Here is a 23651-nt window from a genome sequence, read left to right on the forward strand (position 1 = left end):
CTCATTAGCTGTATCCAGGTATGGTCTCTGAACATTTGTCTTGAGTTTTGCCCAGAGCTCAAAATACTTCCTTTTGAGGATGTGAAAACAGAAAAATTACGTAAGTCTGTCCATATAACCATTTTCATTCCAAATGCTGCAAAATTGAGAAACTAATAATGTATGGTTTGAGCAGTTTTGCCCTATTTTGAGTCCCAAATACTTAATCATTTGCTTAATTAGTTTGCTATCTTGTCAGTTATAGAGCAGGAAATAAAAAATAGCCAGATGAATAAAAACTCACCTTCCACAGCAAGAATACCAACAGAGCAAGCATCAGTATTCCAGCAAGAATTGCCACCGCAATGATCCACCAAGGTACTCCCGTATAAAGGGCCACTGGTTTTGCAGGAAAGACAGTAACACGCACCTAAAGGACAGAAAATACATGAAGATGGAAAGAGCATTTCTGAAAATCCACGTATAATTATAAAGCTACAACGTACACAGTCTTATCTCTAACAAGATGTCTTCTACAAAATGTTTTTGAAGAAGACCACCTACTGGTATCATTTCCATATGGGAGTGAATTTTCCCAACCCAATTAAAAGGTAAAAATGATCAGTAATTCAAAACTCGGTTAAAAAGTTTGACTTTAAGCTAGTTTTGTTTTAAATTTGTTTGTTTCCTGGTCTTTTGAGATAAGCTGGAACCATCACAACCATAATACATGATTAGCACTAAACACTGAACCTACCTGAGCAACTTCGTTTGTGAGTTTAACATTCTTAGCTGCAGCAGGAACACTGATAGAAGCCCTAACAAGAACGTCCAGGTAATTCATTTTGGAGAAGTCCTGTTCCAAAATAAAATATGGGTATCAGGCACAGAACAGGAAAGAACCCTGACCTATCAAAAATTGCAGGTAAGAAGACTTACCTCTAAGAAAGTGCTGTTCCACAGTCTGGAACGCAGGACAATAGATGCCTTGCTGTCTAAACCCTTCAAGGGACATTTTATGTCCACACACCGTGCATTTACATTGCAGTCCTGCAGTTACAAATTTCTACATGTAAATAAGATCATGTTCTCACAGACTGTTTAAACCTCACCCCAAGATTAAAAATTGGATTATATTCATCATACTTATGTGCAAGAACCAGTATCCGTTTGTACTAACAGCAATAGAAAAATACCATGAAGATACTACTACCTGTTTATTTTAAATGTAGATAACAATGCAAATATTCTTTCCTAGTTCTCTCTCATCAGTAGATAATCTAAATAGTCAAATTTTAAAAGCATTGGTACTTGGATGTAAGACAAAAACAAGACAGAGATAAATTCTTTCACCCTGACAAACTCAGAAAAGCCCTCTTAAGAGTGCAGGGGGACATATCTGACCCGAGACTACATACCAAGATTTTGTGTTTTCTTTCTGCGAATAAAGGAAATGCTTGGCTGTCTGTGATCTGCTTCTCTGCAACCTCACGCTTCCTTCTTGAGTCATGGGATTCCTAAAAGGGGAAAAAAAAAAGTAAAAACTAGTTTATCATAAGAATCTTTTAATTCTGACCCCATACAACCAGTGAAACTAGAGTTCAGTGAGTGGTTTTTTCTTCCAAAATCAGCACAAGTGACATCATTATATATCCCTATTTACCTGCATTTATTGCTAATAGTAGAGTCGGGACAGCTACTAAAATTTGAGATTACCTAAAGAAAGGCCAACTGACTGTTTTCTTTAATAAGGCAAGGGGAGGTTTAGATTTATAAAGCCTTCAATGCTATCTCCATTTTCGTTCTAGATAAAGGGTATTAATGGTACTACGCTAAAAGAATAAGGTTGCGCTGAGGCCGACAGATGCAGGGTTTTTTGAACTGTATAGTGATTACACTCAGTAAAAATTATATTAATTAATATAGTGATCTGACAAAAATGGATTTATGTACATGCAGTTTTAATGGTGGAAAATAAAACTCCTCCCATATGATCTTAAAATTATATGGAAAAAAAGAAAAAAGGCTTAGGTTTTAGGAAAAAGATCCTGCTAGATAGGCACAATTCAGGCCTATAAAAAATTGCTTGAGAAATTCTTTTTATTATATTTGTTGTAAATAAGTAAATTTAAGTGCAAGCCCTTTGTCTTTAAAAAATTACAAAGAATTCCCCCAGGCTGGGCAGATGTTTACCGTTATTTATTGTTTTCTGAGTAAGAACTCAGGTTTTTTTTATTATTGAAGAGATTTCAGTAATGCTGATGAAATTGGTTAGAACAATCAGCAGTTTCATCTGTGTAAGAGCATATGCCAGGAGAGCCCATTGCAAAAACAGTCACACCACCACAGCATCTACCCTTTAGCATATTAGCCTCATTAGCTATTATGAAGCCTCCTAATAAGCTTAATCTTTGATACATTGTTTATGTATTGTACTTGTGAGCTTCTTTAGATAAAAAAATAAATCCTTCTGGAGCAAGCTCTGATATGCCCTACTATCACATGCTGTGGAGTGCTTTCATGTTGTACCAATTCACAAACAGAAGTCAGGGTAACATAACATACCACAACATGCAGACTGTTGATTTCATCCTCAGGTTGACAGGAGACTTTTTCCAAGCCTTTGGAGTCTATTTTCATCAAATAAAGCAGCCATTTACCATTATTAATTTCCTTAGGCCACTGGATGTCCAGGGAAGCAGTGCCAAATGTTTTCAGTGGTCTGCCCAAGTTAGTTACCTATTAAAACAAACGTTCTTTAAACTGTGAAATACTTTTTAAAGGGTTTTTTTTTCTTGAAAACATTATTGACTCAGCCAAGCTTTGAGCATGCAGCTAGCAGGAAATTTAGATCAGATGAAAGGCAGTCAAAGCACTACAAAGACAAAGCATATACTAAAAGTAGCACACTTGGATAGCAAGTAAATACAGGACTTAAAAATGTAAGGATTAAAACTCCCTAACATAAACTTTTAGTTGTTGATTTTTAGAAATCTCTTCTCATGTGAAATGACAACTCCAATTTAGAGTTAACAAATCATGCAGTTACATAACTGAGGCAAACTGCAAGTTATGAGGAACTCTGACACTCAGAGATAACCAGCTCTTGCTCTGATAAGTATGAAAGTTGTTTCCCAACCTCTTTTTTTCTTGCCTAGTGTTACTATGCATGATAGCAAGTTCTAAATCAGACATTCTAACTCCTGCTACTGTAATACATGCATGCAGGTACAGAAGGAGGTAAAGGACTGACGGAGATGGACTTTAATTTTTCTCTTAGTCTTCTTGATTTATATTTGGCAGAAGATGAAACCAGTGGAACAGACCCACACACTCAGAGGGGCTCTTGCAGTGTCTCCATGTGCCAGCTCAGCCCTGCAGGCAGCACGTGCCCATAACTCACTGTTTGTGGGCACCAGCCAATGCCTGGGCAGGCCACAGGCAGGTTCTGCTCTAACTTTTGTTCCCTACCTGCAGGGGGTTTATGCCCTACAACTGAACATGCATGAACTGCTCCACAAAAAAAAAAAAAGTGTACAGACACTCAGGTCACTTCCTCAAAATATGACCATAAAATATCAAAGCCTAAAGAAAGTCAGGAATTTGGTACAAAGAAAGCCAATTCAAATATATCAACTTTTCCAAGTATTCATACACATAAAATGATAAGCTGTGCATTTGATTAAAAGCAGCTGTTGACATTATCTAAATACTCACTCGGAATTCATACTCTATGAGGCTTCCAATATTATCTTCAGATTTCATAGCACTCTCACCAACGATGTTACCTCCAAAATACACCTGAGAAGGCTTAGCAATTCTGTTCAGGTGGGGGTGGGGAAGGAAAACAGTCAGATTTATATGAGTCTGCAGCAGAACTGTCCCCAGACCCCCCATTTGTTATGCTATCAACACTTACCCAGTGAGCGATAAAAGCAATTCAATAACCACTTTAGCACTGGCTGTAATTGGAGTCAAATTAACTTGAGTGCTTGTTCTACAATGAAAAGGAAACAATGGTGTTTATTTTACAAATGTAATGGTTTTCACTTTACTATTAAATTACTTTTGTGAAAGGAACAAATGAATTCAAAATGTTTATGACTGTATATAAAAACATAGCGCATGTGCACGAACACCAAGAAAACTTACGTTTCCAGCTTCAGGTTAATGTCCAAATCTGTTGTATCAACATTAACTTTAGTGGTACTTAAGATCAGATAAAAGGTTACCTAGACAAGAAAGAATATAATGAAATAAATAAACTTTTTGTAAAATATATTGATATATGCAATATTATAAAAATGCACCATCAAGTTCTGGAGCTAAAAAGACAGGTCCAAATCAGATTTTCAGTTACAGCACACAGAAACTTTGGACAATCGCAGTCAGAAATGAGATTTTACAACTTGATCAAAATAGTTGCAACTTACATTGGAATTTCTCTTAAAAGGATTTCCAAGTTCACACTCTGCTTGAGAACCATTTTGGTTAGCACCGCATGTTAGCTGTTTTTCCTGATTGAACAGAATACATTTATCAGTATTAAAATTACCTGAAAATATTTAAAATTTTTTAACATATTTTCTCTTAAAAATACTTACAGGATAACCCCTCATCTCCCTGAATGCAGAGTATGTCAGACTGTCTGGAAAAGTTGCAATTAGTTTAGCTTCATATGCATCCTCACCATCTGCTTGTGGATTTTTTAGATTAGATGGATTGTTTGTCACTGTTATTTCCAGGGCAATATCCTTCTGATCTTTCAGAACAAGCACTGGCACATTGTTTTCCCTACAGAAAAAAGAGTATGCAGGGTTGTGTGCATTAGGAAAACAAATGCGTATGAAAGTTTGCTTCTTCTCATGGTTTACTTGAACAGAATTTCCTGTATTAGCAAAAATTACTGGAAGGCTATAAACACATGAACAGTCATAGTTTTTTTCCCCCAGACCAGTATTTCATCTCTGAAAGTGGCCAGCAGTTAACGGGACAGAACAGACTGATAAATCCCTCAAGTAATCAAGTTTATAGTATTTCTGAACCAGCACTTTCATCTGATTCACCTTCACTAGTGATGAATTTTCTCCAAATCAATCTACTGATCTGCTTTTTTCTTATAAAGTGCACGATTTTGGCTTCTGAGTCATGGTGTGGCCCTCACTGCTAAAGGTGACTGACTGTTGACAGTGAGTAAACACACCTCCTTCTGTTTGTTTTACCCCTTTTCTAATTTCACTGGCCTTCCAGGGAGGAGGGGTGCAGCGGGGATGTTTGTGACAGTGAAATGGTTACTCTGTTTATTTCTCTGTAACTGCCTGTCTTGGGCTACAAGACTATATTGAGTTGTCATACTCACAATAAAATTTCATCTACAAAACAGTGTCACACAGTAAACTACTGCAAGGTTGGTTTAGAATCTCATTTCTCCAGGTGTCAAATTTTTTTTTCTTTTAGTCCACACCTGCACAGTTGTGGCCACTTTGTATCCATTTGACTCTGTACCACTTTTCTTCTCAAGCTCATCCTCTCTCCCCTCTTTCCTCCTCCTGACAGATCAGTACTATTACACTGGGTTGTGTTTGCCAGACAGAAAACTGCTCTCTCTCTCTCAGAACTCTCTCCTAAAAGTTCTTTTAAGCACTTGTTAATAATTTGAACTTTAGCAATGCATTAATCAAGGCTTACAGCGGTAAAGAAGTGAACCTGTCTTCATTTCCTTCTCTAGTGCAAAACCGGTACTGAAGTTTCAGATTGCTGTGACATTCATTGTCTTCTCCACATCCTTCTTTTAAAAACTCCACCTAAATAAAACCAAAGCAATTTTACTGCCTGACATACGATAGTAGCTTAAAACAAGATTTTTCAAGTGCACTGCATAAAGCATCTACACGGAACTCAGAGACACTTTGCTGGACAGAGGTCAGATTTTCACCTGACACTTCTTGCCTGTCAAGTTTTTCTTTGTGAGATATACAGCCCTTGATCTTGGTAATTTAGAACTTGAAATGTAACTAAAAAGCAGAGTTGGATAATTCTAAGTGAGAATTCTAATAAGGAAATACATCCTTAAGTCTGATTCTTCAGTGAGCACTGAGGAAATGCAAACTTTTAACTGAGATATTCTCTCCCTTTTACATCACTACTGCAGTTATTGCTCAAAGGCTGTTACAACATCCAGTGGAAGAATTAAACTGTTATTTTGTTATGTAAGACAAGTGTTCACACCAGGAGACAACGGATTTCCATTTTTAATCAAAAGTACATTTCCTCCTAAACTTGCTGGGGAGAGGAAAAAAACCCTAGCAGCTATGCCATCTTCACTTTTGTTGCAAAATAAATGCAGGATCTAGTTCATAACATGTGCTAACAAGTTCAGAACAAAATATAAAATAATAAGCCAGTAGTTGCAAGTCCAGTGCCACCCCAGTTGTTTCCTTTGGCCATCATTTAGCTTTCTACAGTCTTTAAAATTCAGTTACTTATAGATGTGCAGATTTATATGAATATGTGATATCAAAGGCTTACTTTTGTGGTCTTTGTTTCAGATTCATTTGAATTTAGAATTGGTATAAGATCTGGAAGTGCACTCTCTTTTCTTGTGGATGGTGAGCTAGACTCCAGGCCAGCAATTTTAACGCTGACTGATACTGGAATGGGACGTAGCTTATCTTTAATTTTTTCCTGTTAAAAAATTAAATAAAATATTAAAATAAATAGCATAGTTAGTATCCAATGCAGAGATGAAAAACAACACAAAAACAAGCTTTTTCTAAACAGCATTTTCTAAACACATGCAAGAACACAAAGTGCACAGCCTGTCTTTCTTTTTCCTGGCTTCCCAATCTGATGATTTCTCTCACCATTAAGAATTCTTAGGAACAACAGATGGTAATTCAAGCAGGTAAAATTCACACTCCAGCAGTAAAATAAAATTAGAATAGGTTGGATTGAGCTCTGAGCAACCTGGTCTAATGGAAGGTGTCCCTGTCCATGGCAGGGGGGTTGGAACTGGATGATCTTTAAGGGTCCCTTCCAACCCAAACCATTCTATGATTCTATTGCATAAATTCAAGCTCTTTAATCTGCTGTGGTCAAAAGAAACCTTGGAGGAGGACTCATTCCTGCTGAGCCACAGAGAAGGAGTTTGTTCAGCTCCTGGAGCAACGCCACCGTTAACGGGCAGTGTAGCAGCCAAGTCAAGAGAGCACACACCAAGCTTTCTTGCCCTGCCCATTCATTTACTCCAAAAACCATGGGTTAAAATTCTTTTCCTAGACAGTCACACCATTAAATTCTGTAACAATTACTTCTGTTGGAAACAGCTCTCCATTTCTGGCATTTAGTTCCTCTCTATTGTTCGAAATCAGTTCAGCTCTATTGACCTCCAGAGCATGCTGCAGTGGCTACAACTTTTATACATACTTTGCAAGAAAAGCAACAGGAGGAAGCAGCATGTGTGCAGGGAATAGTAAAGTACTAAACTATGGGGGGGTTCTATTTTTGAAGCTTTATATTGCATGTGGGTTTTAAATTATATACAAAGATTCCTTCCATGAGGCTGAAAAAGAAAAAAGCACTTTTTTGGTTTAAATGGATCTAAATGAAAAAGAAATAAAATACTCTTCCTTACCTGTAGTACAAGCTTTGTAGTCACACACTCCCATGAGTTCTGTCCCCTCAGGGTTGTACTTGCAGTAAACTGATCAGACGAGTGGTCACTGAACCGTACCCTGGACGGCAGGCCCAGCTGCCGCCTCTCGTTTTCCACTTCAAACGTATAGTTGATCTCTGTGTGAAAAAATAAAATAAGTCACCACAAAAAAAGAATCATTGCCTTATTAAAAAGAACTTTAACTTCTCCAGGTATGATCTTAGAGCATTATTCTGGAAGATTGTTTCAGCCAGTCCTGGGCTTCACAAACTGTTTTCAGTTATTTACAAAACTTTCTGTCAGTTTTGTCCCACCACAGTCAAGGGTCAGGTACCCCATGCATGATCTGTAGCAAACTTCTAAATCAAATCCTGTTATTCCCAAAGTACACCGTTCCTTTACGGGGGAGCTGTAATTGCTGCTGCAGAGCCAGCAGAGGGCTGAGGTACCACAATGTAAATATCCCAACTTGGCTGTCTGGGATTCCTGTTGTGTCCCAAATGGCACCTGAGAGCCAGCAGGATTCTGAGGTCAGAGTACACTGTTAATTTTAACACTGAAAGCACAAGTGTAACTAGAGCTTTCTAGCTGTGTGCCAAGGCATGTTTTGATAGACCTGAACTCGGTGCGTGTTTTAATCATTCTCTTTACTAAGCCAATTCAATGTTGCACGGATGGGAACAGCACTGAGTGTGCCAGGCCACCCACAGATGGACACAGGGAGCAGCCTCTGAGAGCTGGTAGCACTTGACCTGTTGATGGACCAGGACCTCATTCAGGCACATCCTTCAGATTTTACAAGTAATGGAGAAACTCAACACAGGAGGAAAATGAGCTTTGGGCTTAAAATTCTTCTAATTTCCTTTCAAAATCCTACATGGTTCTCCAAGAGGTAGTAACAGCACCATTGTAACAAGTGCTTTACATTTTTGACTATAATTGTGGCACAGTCTTCCAGTCTTCTATAATAACGTAAATTTTTTTATTTCAGTTACTGATCTCCACAAAACCACTTTCATGAATACAGGACACAGTTTTATAGGGTAACCCTACAATAAGAAATAATGCTTACTAACAGTATATAAAATGGGCTTTTTAAACTATTGTCTAAAGCAGCAGTAACCTACAGAGGCAAAATGGTTTAGGTCTGTATGGCAGCCATTTACTCACTAGCAGTTAGAAAGTTTCTGTCATCCACAGAACAGCTTAACACACCAGCATGACCAACTACAGATAGTGCAACATCTGACCTTAGTAATGAGTCACATTTTAAATTTGACAGTTCCCATCTGAGTCACTACAATTTGAGTACTACTCTTCCATGATAAGCTCTAAAGAAAAAAAGAAAACAAATCACGTGACAAACAGATCAAAAATCTTTATCTTCAAAACTTACTTATTCTTGGATTTAAATCTCTGGGGTTTGCAGTATATTTAAAACATGCTTTCACATCCATCCTGTAAAAAGTACGGAGAAACTCATATTAACTTTACTAAGGCATGGTCCAACAGACTGAAAAGTTTTAATAGTGCATTCACTGATCTTATCAGTCTTATTTGCTGCTTACTAGACTGGATTACAAAGCAAGAAAAAATGGTTAATAAGCAATTAGAAAAATTTTCTGGCATTTGCTCTTATATGTCTACTCAAGAGAAAGCTGTTCAAGCCCAGATATTTGTGTTAAAAGTAATTTTCAAAAGCAGACATTATGAACAGAACATATTCCACACCTTGTCTTTAGCACAATAGTTGTAAGAAATTCAGGAAGTCAAAATGCAGATACATTTGCTTAACCTGCACAATTGTCATACCTCTTCACTTTAACATCGCCACTGAATGAATTTTGGCAACAGAAAACTCAATACCAAGGCTTCTGATAGAATAATTTTTTTTATTTACCATATCTCACTGTGGTCCTCAGGATTCTTTTTCTTTAGATCAATTCTGTCAGGCTGCACTGTAATGTTTCTTCTAATGCTAATCACAGGCCGAGATCTTCATTTGAGGGAAAATGGGGAATGAAAAGAAAGCATAAAAAAAAGAAGTTTCTGTTAAGATTAATGAAATAATTCATGTGAATCCCAGATGCCCTCCACACCTGCACTGATTTGCAACAAAGACACCCCAAAAAAAAGATTTTGGCTTTGATACTGATTAGAAACAAAAGAAAACTATTTAAGCAAAGCAAGTAACAAAGAACAACTACCATTGTACTGAATGCCTGACAGGGAAGCAGGCTACCTAATGTGGTGATGTTGTGGTTGTCATTTTATACACTTATGAAAAACAGAAAATTCAGTGGTGGTTTCTATCCCAACAGTAATTCAGCCCCTGTGAACAACTGTAGGTACTGAAGTTCATTCAGATTAATGTTCACAACAGCTTTAATGTGGAGCCTGGGTGGCTGTGGGAAATGTTTTCATTGCCTAATTCCTCTGCATGGAGGCTGTTACCATAATTCAGCCTCACAACTTTCCTTTTCGGAAGGGACAAGAGAAGACATTTCACATGACCAAATGAATGATCTGATATCAAAGCACCTAGGGCCTGTTTAAAGTAGGCAGTTAGCCACCTCCTCCATTTAACTGGGCTACCCCTTTCACTGTTCGTCACCTTAGAGGCTTTTATTCTCACCTTGGTAAAAGTTTCTATCCTGCCCTTATCAGCAAAAGATTAAAGCTCCTTTTGAGTAAGCAGAACACTTAATCTAATCAACTCCTCTTCCACCTACTCTGTTCATGTGAGTTGCTTTTCCTGGGTGCTGTTCCAGTATATTCAAGAACATTACAATTATGTACACAGATATTATACATTTTAGAGATGGGATTTTCTGCCTGAAAAGTTGTTTTCATTCCCAAAATCCAGATACCCAGTTCTGAAGTTTCTGCTCCTCCTCCATTGGGACCTGACAGCAACCACCTGAACTTGATGCAGCATTCACAGCTCTGATGACAAGACAGAGAGTCCTCTTCCTGCCCATTACTAGTGATTCAGCTTAACAGTATGTTAAACTGGAAAAAAGCAGAGGTCTGCAAAAGACTGACTTCATCCCTAATTTAGGCACGTGCTACAGAAATCCCAAAGGATCTTATCTGCAGGGCTTCCTCACTGCTGTTTCATGGACCCCAGTATAACCTCCACAAGGCTTCAGCCTCACTGGTTTGGATCCTTGGCTATGGAAGTGGGTGTTGGTTCTGTTTTGCTTTGTTCCATCTTCAGTAAAGCACAGTTAGATTATATAACAGCAGCAAACAAAAGCACTAGCAAACATATCTGTTAACTTCTCCTTAAGGAAAAGGAATTACTTCTCACCCTTAAATTCCATTAAAGGACAGGCATGCAAGCTACCATGGGGCAAAGCCAAGGTACAGGTATACTGCACACACCAGCATTTCACAGGAACTGTCCACATTCACCCTCTTACCCTGAACTGATTGCAAGGCAGTTTCTCAAGGAAAAGAGAGGCATAAAATAATAAACCAATTTATGGAATTTCTGCCTCCCCCCTGACCCTGAATTTCTACCTTCTAATAGGAAAAATACACTCCAGGCCCAACAGCTTGTTGTTACTACTAAGAAAATTGTTTTTAAAAAACTAAAATCAAAACCTCGGTGTAATTAGTTAAGGTTCTGTATATAATACCTGTACACATTTACAGAATCTGAAAGGGAACCAACAGCAATATCAGGGTAGGAATTTTTATCCAGGTCCATGTTTCCAGCAATAGAGTAACCAAAGAAATTGGTGTTTGTTTTTTCACCATCAAGAATCTAAAGAGCAAACAGATTGAGGAAATTCAGACATTTAAAAGTTATAAAAGTGAAATAACTTAATATAACTGTCTTATGGCCAGAAAAAAAAGAAAGGGAAGAGAAACAATGAAATAGAACCTGTGAAATAGGATCTCTGTGTTCAGTTCAGGTAAATGACACTGAAGTGCCAAGACGATTTGCTTTTCTTCCAAGAAGTTACTTCATAGCAGTGAGTACCAGAACTTACTCATATGCACAGAGATGTTGCTTAGTTTATCTTTACTCACAGTATTTATGCACTATAGACACTTGAAACTGAAAAAGTATTCTAGAAAGTATTCTAGCAGTATTCTAGGGAGTGCAGTCAAGTTCCATTCTCACCTTGCAAACTGGACAGAGTGGTCCTGAAAACTAAAAAGGCATTAACATTTTTTATTTAAGAAGAAAGTATCATAGTAAAAGAGAAACCCAAGAAACTAATTATTTTCAAATCACCAGATTTACTTTTAAAAATCCAAAACTATACATCTACATGCCTTTTTCCTTCTCTACATATTATTAGTGCTAAAGGACGGCCCCAGAAATAAAAATATGTATTAATATCAAGAATTCCTAATCCTTCTGGTCAGCAGTGCAATCTTTGAAGGGTCCTGTGACTTTGCTGCATATCCACCACCCCACTAATAGTAATGGAAAGGGAGAAGATGGATAGCCCTATCATTTCTTTAATTTTGTTCAAGACTACTACTTATATTAAAGGTTATTTCATTACCTGTGCTGGTTTTGTATTTATTCCATTCTTGGATCCATGATAAATGTATACTTTGCCAAAACCATCATAAGGAGCCCCGACTGCGATATCTGTTGAAAGTAAGTTGCAACATCTAAAATCATTCTTGCTCTTTCTGCCGTGTGCAATCACAGTAAGGGTGAGATGTTTCAAGTCTGGCATCAGCAAAACGGTCACGTACATTTTTGTTGTCAATGTCTTCCACTTACCTGGATACCCATCCTGATTCACATCCCCAACGTTTTCAACTGCAAGCCCAAACATGGAGTCGGCGGTTCCGTTCAAGCGAACAGGTTTCACTCCCTCCCACTTGCCCTGGCGGTTGATGTAGACATACACAGCACCGCCGATGTCTCCGCTTCTGTCAAAGTACTGCGGGGCTCCCACAACAATGTCTTGCCATCTTAGAATTAAAAGAAAAAAAAAAAAAGCAGTGCTTTTGCAGAAGAACTGTGAAAAGTAACTGATCAGATTGTGGGCTAAAGATCAGCTGCCCAAAGAGCTGCTGAACAAAGACCAAAACATGCATTAAACTGGTTGAGCAACACAAGCTGGTTCATTCCTTTGGTGGCATACAAGGACCTTCTATCTAGGGTCTTCTTTGCGTATAAGACTGGTTCCTTCTTTCATTGTTTACACTAATTGTTTAAATAAAACTCTTTTCTATAATTAGAAACATAGACTGTGTCCTGACTGGTTCTTCAAGATGCTTGCCATTTCCTCCAGCAAAACGTGGAAGGTGGCATTCCTTATACTTACAATGTGAAAACCAAAGCAGAAATAAGCAAGATTGTTATCCTTTGTACAGCCAGCAAGAGTTAACCACAGCCATACCCATCACTGTTGAGGTCCACAACAGCAACATCATAGCCAAAAGAAGAGGCCAGCCCTTCTCCTTCAAACATATGCTCCAGTGAAAGTGCTCTCTGATTTTTCTCTTTTTTCAGTAAAACAACTGCTCCGCTGTGGTTGGCTCTTGGGGCACCAGACACAAAAGTCATCTCATCTTGGGAGACAATTCCTTTACCAGAGTCCAAAGAGAAACCTTTACCAAAGAAAGAAATAAAATATAAACAAACTAAATAACAGCTTGCATTTTAATACAAAAAATAAAAATTTCCCCTGCTATATTAAAGTGGTACATGGAATACAAGTTTTATCTAAAATACAGTAAGATATGGGATATGGCTGGGAATTCTCCATTTCTATTTGGACTTGTGGACACAAGTTTACAAATTGACACTCCTCCACACGTTACATTCAAGTACTTCTCTCACAGAATGTATAATTTCATTGCTCACTTGGATCTGCTTTTCATGGACACCAAATACAAGATCATTTTTAAACATACCAGCTTAGAAATGACACCACCTTACCACTTGAATATAGCTCAAGTATTTCACCTCTGGCAAAATTATAAGTACAAGTCAATATCATTCTGTTGCAAACATGCAAAATGTATTGCACAAGCAAAGTATTCCACATGAATGATGTATACAGTATTTGAGAATCAGCTTACACAGTAATGGTGAAATGGGCAATATTAATTTAGTGCAGCCCTAAAGGACATGTTGAAATTAATTTAGTCTTACCTATTCTTTATAAAAATCAATACATTTTAGAATATGAAAAACCAAGTTAAATGACTATACTGCATATAGCAACATATTCAACAAAGGCCAAAGTTGAAAACTGCACATGTTGCACGGTAGGATGATACCAGCCAGCAGATGGGAGTCTCCCTTCTGAAACACTTCACCACTACTATGAGAACTCTCAACTACAGCAATTCACAATGAGACAGTTCCAGAAAAACTGAGGGGGTCCCAGCTGGGGGAGGGATGAGAGGGTCTGGAGAAATGCATGACAGATCAGTATTTCTCTGAAGCCTGGTTACTTTGCCATCTCCTCTTCATCTGAATCCCTAGTTTTACATGCTTTGCTTACAATGTATTTGAGATGAGAGGGGATAGAGGGGAGAGGATCGTGTCAAAGGTCTGGAGATTTTATCTGACCAGATGCTGCCACTTGATGTGGTCACAAACCTAAGTAGCTATTCATCATTACATCCACTGATTTGTCCACCTGTGTGCTGGGAGGCAATGTTTTGTACACAAACTGATCTGGATGGGTATCAGATACTGCTGTCATAAATAGAAGACCTGTAAACACGAGTGAAAGATTGAAGAGAAAAAAACAGCTGTTAAGCAAAACACCTCTAACCATGTTCACTTACTGTCTGAACAGAGGGAACAGAAATGCCAGTGAAGAGCTGGCTTGCCTGGAAGTGGTTTTGATTATGACAAATCAAAGGCAGCATTTACATTTAGGAGATAAATGTATTTGTTATGAAACTGCAAAAAGTCAGAATTGACTGTTTGCAGCAAAAGGCACCTACCTCCACAGCACTTCTCACCTTACCAATTCTTATTTCACCAGAAGATGCTATCAGCTTGTCTAACTTAAGCTCGTAGGATGGGGTGTTCTAATTGCTATTCTTTACACCCAATAATTACTCCTGATACTTAACAGAAGTTTATGCTCTATTTCTACTAACAGATGTGTAGCTCTAAGTTTGCTCTCTTCTTGACTTGCTTTTACTTTTTAGATTAGCAATGCCCTTCCCATCTGTTCAGCTTTCCACCACTCACACAGAAATTCCAGTCTCAAGTTACCAAAACTGTATTTGTTGCATACGCCAAAAGCAGTGGATCAACACACAGAAATCTGCACCAGTGCAGAAAGATTCTTTACACTGAAAGCCTTTTCAAAATTGCAGCATAGCCTTTTCTTTGCACCAATGTATGTCACCGGTGTACAGAAAGATCCAGTGGCCTAAAGATATACTTCTGCTTTCGTAAGTGCACAAAAGACAAGACATTCACCTCCTGCGACACACACACAAAATATAAACACTATTTATATGACGTTATTTTAAAGGTCTGTAAGAAGGCCACTGGAGTTTTAAAAACTTGAAGAACAAAAGAATTGCACTCGTCTATGAGGAGAGAAAATCTGCAGTCTTAACAATTACATCCAGAAACTCAAATTTTGATAAGCCTTCTGACAGCACATAGCAGAGACCCTGTGACTAAGGACTACAGATCTACACACTGCACTGAACCATCACAGTGATTATAATCACTCCCTGAGATTCTGTAGGTCCTCATCACAGTTCTTGAACCTCACATTACAATGGCAGCTCTTCCAGGTACCTCAGCAGTATCATTTTAAACTGGCCCATCACTTAAAACTGGCCCATAAATGTGAATTATCCAAAATGGTGAACATGTTACAGGGCCGCAATGAAAGATCTTCTGCTCCCATTTCGTATCATCACACCAGACTGGGATCATAAATGTTTAAGAGGCCTAAAGAGATTTACCATATGTATTTAATCCTACCTAAGTAACTGTTAGCTGGAACAGGAACTAGATTCTTATCTTGGCGGCTCTCATCACCAACTTCATAAGGCCCATCATCAAAGATACCCAGATCATAAAATGTCTGATTCTTTTGCTCTGCACGAACCACCCCTGAAAAAATGAAATGATAAAATAAAAGCAAATGAATGGTGAGAAAAATAACAGATAAATGGTTCCCAACTTATATCAGTTACGTTGAATGAGATAGTGAGTGCTGTTAAAATGGGACAAACACAGAATAGTGCACTGAGAGAACAGCATTCTCTCTCTGTTCTATCTGTGTGGCAGAAGCTCATGCTGCTCTACCAGAGGCCATACAATGATCTGGAAAACATGGGATACTAAGAAAATTCTCAAACACACATGAAACCAATCTGGTCAGAAACTACCCTCATCGTTTCTTAGCCTCATAAAGCTTCCCTTAAAAGGGAGATAAGTACACAGGAATTTAAAAAAAAATAAAACTACTGTTCAGCTATGACAAACACCAGTGGTATATTTAGAAACAGTATTTAAGGGGAAAGAGCTATTGTTCAATAAAATGTGTGCTTCCCTTTTATCAACAGGCGTATTTAATGTTTTGGCAAGCACAAACATGTTTTTCCATTATACAGAAGAGTAGTCTTAGGACTGTCCTAGCACTTCTCTGCAATTGAAGTAAAATGGTGTCTGAACTCAATATACTGTTTCAGCTTGGTCAGATTTTGTTGACAGATACGTGGAAGATTAAGTTTTCACTAAAGTACACCTTGTGCCAGAGCTTAACTCAACAATTTTGCATGGTTCAGGTGGCAGGCACAGGTGTGCGAGGTGGAAAAACATAGTGGTTGGAGGATCAGATGTTCTCAAGAGGGAAGAATTCACAGCTGTTGGTGTAATGAAGTGTGACGGGAAAAATCACTTCAAGAGACTGAGCTGGCCATTTAGATGTTTCTCAACACAAACTAACAGAGAATGTCTTATGGTTTTTTCCCCTCAGTTTTGGAATATCTCCTGGATGATACACAGTACTTCGCTCTTAGACAGATTATCCATGAAATTTTACATGGATATGCATGGATTTAGGTATGAATATATGTCGAATTGCTCTGTTCAGTTATCTTCCTGCAACTCTCCAGTATTTAATTTGGAAAGTACTACTGTTCACAGACTTCACAAAGAATAAAGTGGAGAACACTGCAGGATAAAGATCTCAGTGTAGCTATCTAACATTTGCTCAAACGCAGAAAAAGGCTGGTCAAATAATTTTTAAAAATTTAGTGATTTGTTCCACTTGTCAAAGTAAGCCCTCAATCTCACCATAAGATTAGACTTACAAGGGAAAAAATTGGTGTACAAATGTGCAAAGTTCCATTATCTATTCATATACTTCAAGGATATTTAAAGAAACTGCAGTAAATAATTTTGATACAGAGGCACAGCGTTTTGTGAAAAGAGGGTTAAATCATTACATCCCTATTATCCCCTCCCCCATCCCAAAAAAAACAAAAAAAAAATGTAAAACTTTGGATGCAACCCTTGAGAGCAGCCTCAGAGGAAATGGGAAGGGTAGGCAGGAAGGAAGCCAAGTCATACCTTTCCAATTGTAAGTGCCTGGGGCACCAAACACAATATAATGATAGTCTCTAGTAAAAGTAGCAGCAACACCTTGCTGACAGGAACCAAACTTCTCATGGCCTCTTAAACGACCGTCACAAAAACTCCAAACTCCATTATCCATATCATCCTTAATAGTGAGGTCCTGGCTCAGCACATAGCACCTTCCAATGATATCCCGGGTTTCCTGCACTGTGTTTACATACTGCCTTTTCTCATAGCGATGTGCACAGGTCTGCAAGACAGAAGAAATAATAGGGGATGTTTTCTGTACGTTGTATTGCAAGTCATCCAAGAAGGTTGGTCTCCTTCAGCAATCCTTCATGCCGACAATGCTGTAAGGCACCTTGTAGACCTGTCTCTGTTGCAATGCAGAGTCCAATGTTTCCTGGGGGCAACGTATGGGAAAGGCTGGGCAGCTACAGACAAAGTCAAAGCAGCCAGCTTCATGGTCAAGGAAGGCCACATGGTTAAATCCCTAAAGCCATTCCTGATACCTAAACCCTCTCAAGAAGTGAGGAGAGAACCACTCTCTCTCATGCAAAGAAAGAAGTGTCTGTGTTTCCCAACATCTCTCAGAGTTAAATGACTTACACGCTTGTTCAGGACATGAGAAGCTGGTTCAACTACCATCTACCTGAGACCATTCAGAACTCTCCCCTTCCAGAAAAGTGCCACTAAGCAGAGGGTGAAAGCTTTACCAATGAAGGGAAGGGAAGTTGTTCCTACTTCCTACGTTGGATGTTCCACTTATAGGGTAACTGTCACTGGGACAGAGCTGCAGCACTAAGCACATCCTGTTCCTTATCCTTTTAGACTGTTCCCCTGGGAACAGAATTCTAATCAAATACTTAACACAAAGGATGAAGAACCACTGGGTTAAGCAGTGTAATTGCCAAACCACTATAAAAAAAAAATGTGAACAATCAAACACCTTTGCCAGCAGTATTCCTTGCAGAGCCAGATGTAGCAGGTGTGTGAAGAGCACAAGCAAGTCAGGTTTCTCAGCTGACAAACCTTTTCTATGGTTCCTATCAAGGCCTAAATATTAGGCAAACACCCAGCTGCTCCACACTTAGAGCACTGTAGTATTGTCCTGCTGCACAGTGACCTGCAGGTTGCCCACATCTCATCTAATAAGTGCATTTCCCATTTACAATTCACAAAGAAAAGTTCCTTCTCAGAAAAGACAAGACAGCATTAGTTGATGAACAATTAGTTAATGAACAGGACTGCTTACATCTGCTTTTCTCCCCCTTGGGTTCTGAGACAGACGGAACCTAGTTATTACTGCTTCTATATCCTTAAATACCCTTAAATAACCAGATTCACATGCTGAAGTCACCTGCTTTCCAGTTTTGGACCCAGTGACATTAACCTGCAAAAATATAATTAGATGGGGAAGCTTCACTGCAGACCTATTTTATGATGTAGCTGGTATCCTGCAGCACCATGAGAGGTTTATTTAACTGAGAAAGACTTTAAAAAATAACATTCTCTGGTAATTCCCAAAAGCTTTTTCTCTCTGTTTAACATAAAATAAAGAGTATCTCTGTACTGTATAAAATAAAAATAGTTAGTTGTCTTACTGCAGTGTAATGACCACATTAATTCACAGATGCAACTCAGACAAAGTCCCTGATGAAAGGTAAAGTGAGCCCGATCATCCTGGAAAACAAACTGATGACAACCTGCTACTTTTATGACCTACACTACTCTTCCCTATTTCTGCAATATTTAAAAGAAACAACGTGTATATGACAAAAAATAACTGGCACCCTTGAAAACTGTCCATCCTAGATTGTTATGAAGGTTATAAAGAGAGGCTAAATCTCAGAGGCTAATTTAAAGCTCTTACAATCTCAAGTGCCTTACTTTGCTAAGGAGACATTTATGTCTTTACCTACAAGGAATCACAGGAATAAACTTAGGCAAGTTACCTTTCAGCAAGCTGCATAGAAACACAGACCACTTAGAACATTTATTGTAGACCTCAAATGTTTTTATAAGTTAGTCCTTTACACTTACCACCACATTTCCTCCTGGCCCCTGACTTTGGACAGTTACACCCATCCACTGGTCCTCTTTACTCTCCATCTTCGGGTCAGCTGCAGAGTATCATAATACAACTTAAAATATTAAGAGTTAACTGCATTTTCTTTTTACTTTTCTTTTTCTCTGAAGTCTGTCAGAAGAAGCACTTCACACAGAACACCAGACAGTCTGCAGATGGCACTGTCTGTACATTTTATCACTAACAATATCCATTTTAATAAACACTTCTAGCCTACTACTTCATGTTACATCAATTTACAAAAGACTAAGAATCTACCAATATTTAAGCATCTCATACTATCTTACCAATTAAGCTACAACTTATTCTGATGCAAAAAGGAGTTACGTATAAATTCCCAGAAGCAACTGTCTGATACAATGCCTCTGGAAAGGACATCAAACAAGAAAAATCAGACAACTCTTTCAATTAAAAACAAAAGCACTGAAAAACTTACTCTCCTCATCAAATTTGATACGTATGCAATTTTTATTTGGAAATGCAATGTCACAGCTGTACAGTCCTCCTGTTCTGTTGGCTTGTTGGGCTGGAAAGGCCTTTTCCCGAGGAGCTCCAACCAGCAATCTGCAGGGAAAGCAAAATAATTTAAAGAGATCTGTAGAAGGAATATTAGAGAAGAGGAAGGCAACAGAATCAGAAAGTGTTTTCATCACGTTGCTAGAGGTTTGACATGCAAACACTTGAAGACGGATGAAAAGCTACATCACAGCACTGCTTTAAAAAAAAAAAAAAATAGGGTGGGGAAAGCTGTATAGCAGTAACAGTTCTGCAATGATTGGCCCTGCAAAGCAGTACCTGTATTGTTATTACTGCTATTATTGTTGCAGTATTCACTGACAGTGGCTGATAAAAGTAAAGTAGGTGTCTGGCAATTTTGCAAACACCATATTTCTATCAGGGAGTCAAGTGGGGTACTTTTTTTGCCTTACTAGGAATTGTTGATAAGGGTGGGAAAAGTATTGTTTCTAAAATGACCAGAAACCCCCCAAACAGTAAATACAAGTGGTTTTCAAGATGTCTTTACACCAGTCCTGCACCACTGTTTGCCTGAATTTAAAGGTATCTTGGTATCTCTGATCAAAGCAAGATCCCTTCTGGCCCAAGCAAATACCTACTGAACTGTTCCAGGCTCTGTGCAAACATGCATTCCCCCTCTCCTCTCTCCTTTGACAGATATTCCACTTTGAAGCTGAAATTTTTTCTCCAACAAATCTCTCATCAAGAACAGGCCCACAAAGGACTTATTTCTCCTACAAAAAGCCTACTCTAACAATCCTTCCTTAGACACTGTTCTGGTAAACAAATGTGAAAAGTTCTTATTTTAAAAACTGAGTAAAGCGAATTTTTTTCTGTATCAACTGTACACCATGAGTATTATCACAAAACCACCAGTAGACATATTTACTTGCAAAATAAGAGGTGTCAAAAAAATTCTTATATTGTCTTCTTCTTTGAAATGTCACACACAGAGAAAGCACAGCTGCCTCTCAGGCAGCTAGTTAGCTTCAGCAACCAGTATGCAATAGTTTGTGGAAGAAACATCGTGCTCAGCTGAAAGACCAAGGACAAGATAATGGTGTGTGGATGGTGCAACACTGCAGGTGCGATGGATGGATGGATGGATGGATGGATGGATGCTGAACCAGACTATGTGCTTCCTGACCCTCGTACAAAAAACATTTGAGAAGATATCCCTTAGTGTCCAGGAGGGCAAAGCTGGCATTTCCAATGCCTGATTACCCTTTCTGTAAAGAATTTCTTCCTAATATCTAACCTAAACCTCCCCTGGCACAGCTGAAGACCATGTCCTCTTGTCTTACTGATAGTTGTCTGGGAGAAGAGACCGATGCCCACCTGGCTACAACCTCCTTTAAGGGAGTTGTAGAGAGAGAGTGATGAGGTCTCCCCTGAGCCTCCTCTTCTCCAGGCTGAACAGCCCCAGCTCCCTCAGCCTCTCCTCACAGGACTTGTGCTCAAGTCCCTTCACCAGCCTTGTTGCTCTTCTCTGGACCTGCTCCAGCACCTCAATGTCCTTCCTGAACTGAGGGGCCCAGAACTGGACACAGCACTCCAGGTGTGGCCTCACCAGTGCTGAGTACAGGGCAAGAATCACTTCCCTGGTCCTGCTGGCCTGTTCCTGATCCAGGCCAAGATGCCATTGGCCTTCCTGGCCACCTGGGCACACTGCTGGCTCATGTTCAGCTTCCAAACTCCCAGGTCTCTCTCTGCCTGGCTGCTCTCCAACCACTCTGCCCCCAGTCTGTAGCGCTGCATGGAGATCAATTACATTCAATATGTAATTTTTGTTATTAAGAAAATATTTATTTAGTGTCCCTAAAGTAAACCCGAAACTGATGTTTTAAAACGCAAAATTATATCTGTAAAATGTTTGTGAAACAACCAAATTTTCATCACTTTTACAGAAATAAATTCTCCCACAATCCATAATTTGTCCTCCTCAAGAAGGTAAACCCCTGAATGCTGAAACTTTCAGGTAAAATATTTGCTTTTGATCCATACACATATAAAAGCAGGGCACACAGTGTAGGTGGGTTTTGGTTTAAAGTGTTTCCTGCTTTTCCCCCTAGATACGTCTGCCAACTTTTTCAAGCATTTTTTCAGAAATGTAGCAGTCATCACAACAGTTTGCAATCTAAACAACCCTGCTTTTAGAAAGGCCATTAATAACTTCATTTTCCCGTTTTGGCAACAGTGCATTTAACTGTCATCTCTTGGAGTAATTCTTTTGCAAAGCATCTATTTCTGAGCTATTACTAAGTGGGAATAAATACATTTTCTCCTCAGTTCTGTTATTGCCCAGGGAAAGACAGATGAAATTATTCTTTTTAACACTAACCACCATAACTTTTAAGAAAGTAGAGGCACTGATTTCCTAACTTACAGAAGGAGTGGCTGAGGGCACTTGGTCTGTTCAGCGTGGAGGAGACCGAGGGGAGACCTCATTGCAGTTACAACTTCCTTGTGAGGGGAAGAGGAGGGGTAGACACTGATCTCTTCCCTGTGGTGACCAGTGACAGAACTCAAAGGCATGGCCTGAAGTTGTGTCAGGTTTAGATTTAGGTTGGATATTAGAAAAAGGCTCTTCACCCCAAGGGTGGTGGGCAGTGGAACAGACTCCTCAGGGCAGTGGTCAAAGCACCAACACAGAGCCCAAGAAACATTTAGATGATACTTTCAGGCACATGGTGTGACTCTTGGGGGATGGTTCTGTGCACGGCTAAGTGTTGGACTTGATGATCCTTGGGGGTCCCTTCCAACTCAGCATATTCTGTGATAAGATGCCCCAAACATCCTATGGCATCTCAGACACTTCCTGAGATCAGCAGATTGTTCAGCCTTCATTAAACAAAAAAACAAACAAAAAAAAAAAGGGGGGGGAAAGGCATCAATCCAACATGATCTCAAAGGAAACAGGCAACCTGAGATCCTTTCCGATGCCCATATCCCCCCATAAAAATCTTGTGTAAGTTATTTTTCCCTAATCTTGCATAAGTTATTTTCCATTGTATAAACAAAGTAATTCAAAGCAGACTTATTTAAAACTTCCCAGACTTCAAAGAACTTTTGTCAAGAATCCTGTCACTAGTCTTCAAGGTTTATCAAATACAAAAATCTTGAATCTGTCACTGTAAGTCCTTACAACACAGTTCAACAGTAGCACACACTACGAGCAGGCGCTTGCAAAGAAGTAGATCAGTTCAAGTGTAAGACCCATTAAATGAGGCATAACTCCTTTGTACTTCTTTACTACTTTTCTGTCCCACAGACCACAGCAGAGAAGACTAAACCTATGCTCCCAGGTTCTGCAAGACAGGTTACAGAAGATCACGAGGATTATAAACATTATGAGGATTATCACATTATTAGGAACGTAAGTAAGAAAGTCACATGCATCTAATCTTTGGCTGAATAAATAAAGGAAAACAATAATCCCCTGTAAGCACATTGTGACTTGGGATCAGCAGAGTTGCTATTCAGCTTGTCTACTGTTTAAGAGATACATTTGAAAAATCAAAATTCTATCAAAGAAGCCAAATTACTTAATTTAAAATTCAAGAAGTATGATGTGTACCATGCATCAGTATGAATTTCAGCATGACTGCAGCAGTCCAAATGAATCAGCTTGTATTCTGAGCCCTGCTACGTGCTCAAAGAGTCAATCCGGACTAAGGACACATTCCAGTCACTACTGTATGGCTACTTACTCAGCTGTGTTTTAATAGAAGAATTTTAATGAAGTTTGAGCTCATTATGCTAAAAACAGGTTAGGTTTTCTGCAGCCATGCATGTTTCATTTTAGCTTTCTCAGTGGCAAGCAGAAGCTCCTTCAGCAAAAGGAAACAGGTAAGGGGTGGGGT

At 38.9% G+C, this 23651-nt stretch overlaps 1 protein-coding gene across 4 annotated transcripts in view; it reads right to left on the reverse strand.

The window, feature by feature from the left end:
• Positions 1–23651, reverse strand: part of ITGA6 (integrin subunit alpha 6) — a 45901-nt gene that overhangs the window by 4951 nt on the left and 17299 nt on the right. For 2 of the 4 annotated variants that reach the window (XM_064660835.1, XM_064660836.1), the window contains exons 2-25: positions 19709–19836; positions 19227–19306; positions 17178–17433; positions 15582–15713; positions 14223–14339; positions 13012–13222; positions 12387–12580; positions 12160–12248; positions 11278–11405; positions 9534–9629; positions 9030–9091; positions 7613–7770; positions 6508–6663; positions 5668–5783; positions 4584–4773; positions 4413–4496; positions 4132–4211; positions 3899–3976; positions 3697–3799; positions 2545–2718; positions 1398–1496; positions 919–1029; positions 737–835; positions 284–409 (exon numbers count right to left, since the gene is read on the reverse strand). In XM_064660835.1, the coding sequence (XP_064516905.1) occupies positions 284–409; positions 737–835; positions 919–1029; positions 1398–1496; positions 2545–2718; positions 3697–3799; positions 3899–3976; positions 4132–4211; positions 4413–4496; positions 4584–4773; positions 5668–5783; positions 6508–6663; positions 7613–7770; positions 9030–9091; positions 9534–9629; positions 11278–11405; positions 12160–12248; positions 12387–12580; positions 13012–13222; positions 14223–14339; positions 15582–15713; positions 17178–17433; positions 19227–19306; positions 19709–19836 (3067 nt within the window). The remainder of the gene's footprint in view (positions 1–283; positions 410–736; positions 836–918; positions 1030–1397; positions 1497–2544; positions 2719–3696; positions 3800–3898; positions 3977–4131; positions 4212–4412; positions 4497–4583; positions 4774–5667; positions 5784–6507; positions 6664–7612; positions 7771–9029; positions 9092–9533; positions 9630–11277; positions 11406–12159; positions 12249–12386; positions 12581–13011; positions 13223–14222; positions 14340–15581; positions 15714–17177; positions 17434–19226; positions 19307–19708; positions 19837–23651) is intronic. The other 2 variants (XM_064660837.1, XM_064660838.1) reach the window with 1 other exon arrangement.

Source organism: Pseudopipra pipra, chromosome 7 (assembly GCF_036250125.1).
Source record: "Pseudopipra pipra isolate bDixPip1 chromosome 7, bDixPip1.hap1, whole genome shotgun sequence".
Classification (NCBI taxonomy): domain Eukaryota; kingdom Metazoa; phylum Chordata; class Aves; order Passeriformes; family Pipridae; genus Pseudopipra; species Pseudopipra pipra.